Source organism: Cupressus sempervirens, chromosome 8, assembly GCF_028749045.1.
Source record: "Cupressus sempervirens isolate cs-2001-9-10 chromosome 8, ASM2874904v1, whole genome shotgun sequence".
NCBI lineage: Eukaryota > Viridiplantae > Streptophyta > Pinopsida > Cupressales > Cupressaceae > Cupressus > Cupressus sempervirens.
The window spans coordinates 797,528,449-797,532,234 of record NC_143125.1 but is presented as its reverse complement, the minus strand read 5'-3'; the positions used below and the strand labels follow the sequence as shown (position 1 = coordinate 797,532,234).

Here is a 3,786-nt window from a genome sequence, read left to right as displayed (position 1 = left end):
AGGAATTGTCACTTAGGATTGCTTGTAAATTTGAGAGCATACTTAGTCTTCTTAGTTAGAAAAGCATGTGAGAGATGTTCATGATTTCATACTATAGACAACTACTCATGGAATTATAGTTGTAGCAGCCACAACCAATGTTCATTTCCAAATCAATAGTGACATTCATCAACAAATTCTTGCAAAAGACAACCTTTTCACCTTTCAACTCACATACTCTAATCTAATTTGTAAATGTGTGTACATTTAATAACATCTAATGAATTCCATTGTCCATTTACAATGCTCATTTGTTCTTCAAGTTGTTTACATCAACAAAATCAAATCCATGCAAATTGATGCAACAATCGGCAATATCTCAATTTTATAATCACCTAAATTCTATACAAATCAAGAGTACATTTTTTTATTTTTTTTGTCCTATTAAACAAATTATCAAAAAACCTCCAACATGATTAGCATGATTTGCACCTTCTAAGATATTTATTAGGTTTACATGGCTATCTTATCCTTTTCGTTCCACTAATGCTATTGTTAAGCATCACTTGTAATTTCCAATTTAAAACATGACATATTTGATTTATTTGCAAGTTTGGATTACCTCAAAGTTTGAATCTTTTCTTTTGTTCAATTATCTATCTTACATATGAAGATTCTCATAATTTATTAAAACATTTGTTAACTATGACACTAATGGTGGAATGATCTATTGGAAAGTAAAATTTGGAAAATTTTAAAAATAGAATTTATGTTGAGAAATATCTTAATTCTTACAAAGACGACGACATTTTTTCAAAAAATAGTATGTAAAAGTATGAGTAAGATAATTTCATGTGATTGTCAATTTCAACAAAGATCTTCAAACAATAATGGTTTTTATACTACCAAAATATGATAAGATAGATGGTTGTATTCTATATATATACAATAAACACATGTATATAGGCATGCCATACCATATTTGATGAGTAAGAAAATCAAATAATTAAATTTGAGAGGCCTATCAAGTAATATGAGACAAATATTGGACAGAGCTCACTAATAGAACAAACTAACTTTACAAGTATTTATTGTTTGTAGAGAATACCATAAGATATTTAAATGTGAATTAACTTTTTATATATATGCAAAAGATTTGAAAGTATATATCTCGTCATATGACTAGACACATTATCTCATTTAAAAAGAAGTATTTTTTTAGAATTCAATTAGTACATAATCATGGTATCCTTGGTAGTTTAACAAAAATATGTCATTTGCTTAAACTATAATAATATTATATTTTATTTTAAGCAATAGTCTACAATACAATGGTAATTGGTTAATTGTGAGCCTCTTATCTGGGATCTTTGGTTCAAATATACTCTAACTTAATAAATAATTATAATAATTAATCACAACACATTAATTAATCTTGGCAAAAAAAAAATTATTTTATTTTATTTTATTTTTAAAATGTAGCTTATATGCAACCTAAACATCTAATGTCTATTCTCCATTGTATATCTAAATCTTTCATATTGTATCTAACAATCAAAATTCAAGTGATTACAAAATAAAACCTCCTTTTATTTATTTTAACTTCCATTTCAATTCTTCAAAACAATATATTACACACCACAAAATACATATCAAAACCTAATACTTCATATGATTAGTATCACAAAACACATTCTCATGGAGTTCATCATACCATTCAAAATCTATCAACTCTATAACACTAAAGCAATTTTTGTAAATTACAAAGATCAAATACTTTACATTAAAATAAACAAGAGCTCTGATGGAGCTAGAATCCTTGCCTTTTGTTGCAAGTGGGTGAACATTTGGGTTTATAATTAGAAGGTTTAGCTAGATAACATTTTATTGTTAAATCGACTTACAAACATCTATGAAGTAAAGATTTGTGCCCCCTAATTTGGCGTAAAGTTTGGATAAGTAATCTCCTCCCCAAAATTAATTTCTTTTGGTGGACTGTTCAGCATGGCAAAATTCTAACTATGGACAATTTGAAAAAAAGGGGTTTTATTGTTCCAAATAGATGTTATCTTTGGAAAGGAGAAGAGGAGAATATCTCCCACCTATTTCATTTTTTGTAAATTACAAAGATCAAATACTTTACATTAAATTAAACAAGAGCTATGATGGAGCTAGAGTCCTTGCCTTTTGCTACAAGTGGGTGAACATTTGTACGAACATGGGCCAAGGTTTATGATTAGAAGGTTTAGCTAGATAACATTTTACTGTTAAATCAGCTTACAAACATCTATGGAGTAAAGATTTGTGCCCCATAATTTGGTGTAAAGTTTGGATAAGTAATCTCCTCTCCAAAATTAATTTCTTTTGGTGGACTGTTCAACATGGAAAAATTCTAACTCTGGACAATTTGAAAAAAAGGGGTTTTATTGTTCCAAACAGATGTTATCTTTGCAAAGGAGAAGAGGAGAATATCTCCAACAATTTTATTGTCAAATTGGCTTACAAACATCTATGGAGTAAAGATTTATGCCCCTTAATTTGGCGTAAAGTTTGGATAAGTAATCTCCTCCCCAAAATTAATTTCTTTTGGTGGACTATTAAGCATGGCAAAATTCTAAGTCTGGGCAATTTGAAAAAAAGGGGTTTTCTTGTTCCAAACAAAAGTTATCTTTGCAAAGGAGAAGAGGAGAATATCTCCCACTTGTTTCTAAAATGCCCATATACTTTAAAAATATGGGAGTTTGTTTGGGAGAAATTGGGATTATGTTGGGTGTTGAAGGATAACTTAAGTCAATTTGTGGAAAATTATGATTGTCCCTTCTATCATCCTAAACTAATACTTCTATGGAAAAGTGTTCCATCTTATATTTGTTGGCACATCTAAAAAGAAAGAAATAATAGAATCTTTTGGGAGGAGAAAAAACCAAAGGAGGTGGTTATGGGAATTATGCCGAAACTATTGACAGAAAATATAATGATTGCTAAATGCAAGCTACCAAAGGAAGAACCAGGTGGTAAAGAAACACAAATAGCAGAGAGATGGGGTATCTAGGAAGGTTCCAATCATTTTGATAACTCCAAGGTCTTAAAGAGACAGAAAAAAAAATGGGAACCACCAACCTTAACACAACTTAAACTAAATTTCAATGGTGCTGCAAAAGGGGGTATAGGAGCGGCGGGCAGTGTGCTGAGGGATAGAAATGGTGATGTGCTACTAGTGTATTCTAGAAATATTGGAGGAGGAAGTAATAATCTGGTTGAAGCAATGGCTTTGCTCTAGGGCTTGCAATTGATAAGGGAAATGCAGATAAAAGAATAACCATAGAAGGGGATTCCAAATTAATCATTGATTTGGTGAAGGGAGTTTCTAAACCTAGCTGGAATATCCTAAATGTTATCAAGGATATAAGACATATTGTTGATAGGATGGAGAAAGTTCAATTGCAACATACTTACAGAGAAGGAAATATGGTGGCGGATGCTGTTGCTACCATGGGATTTGAATTACGAAAATTGACATGTTGGAGAAACTTAGAAAGTCTAAAGGAGGAAATAAAGGCCTTAATCGGCAAGGAAAAGGAGGGAAGCAAATGATAAGCATAATTTGGCAAATAAAGGTCAGTGCCAATTTTGGCAACATTATACCTAGGAAGACAAAATGTGCTAAATTTAATAGAAAGTTTAAGGGGAAGTTGATAAGACAACACCATACTGATTGGATAATAAATAGAGGTGATTTGAGGTGGCAGTTATATCTCCATTATGGTAACCCAAGGCAAGATTTGAATTAATTTCTTATTGAAAGTA

At 30.7% G+C, this 3,786-nt stretch overlaps 1 protein-coding gene across 1 annotated transcript; it reads left to right on the top strand.

Moving 5' to 3' along the window:
• Positions 1–2,926: 2,926 nt before the first annotated feature.
• LOC149544806 (uncharacterized) lies at positions 2,927–3,573 on the top strand. The gene is made up of 2 exons (XM_089796010.1): positions 2,927–3,023; positions 3,260–3,573. The coding sequence occupies exons 1-2, from the start codon at positions 2,927–2,929 to the stop codon at positions 3,571–3,573; spliced, it is 411 nt and encodes a 136-aa protein (XP_089652136.1).
• Positions 3,574–3,786: the final 213 nt, after the last annotated feature.

What these genes read in the sequence shown, in the direction of transcription:
- LOC149544806 (XM_089796010.1), top strand. Translation starts at nt 2,927, where the DNA reads ATGCCGAAACTATTGACAGAAAATATAATGATTGCTAAATGCAAGCTA. An exon ending in ACAAATAGCAGAGAGATGGG is followed by an intron (nt 3,024 to 3,259) that starts GTATCTAGGAAG and finishes GCTTTGCTCTAG; the next exon opens with GGCTTGCAATTGATAAGGGA.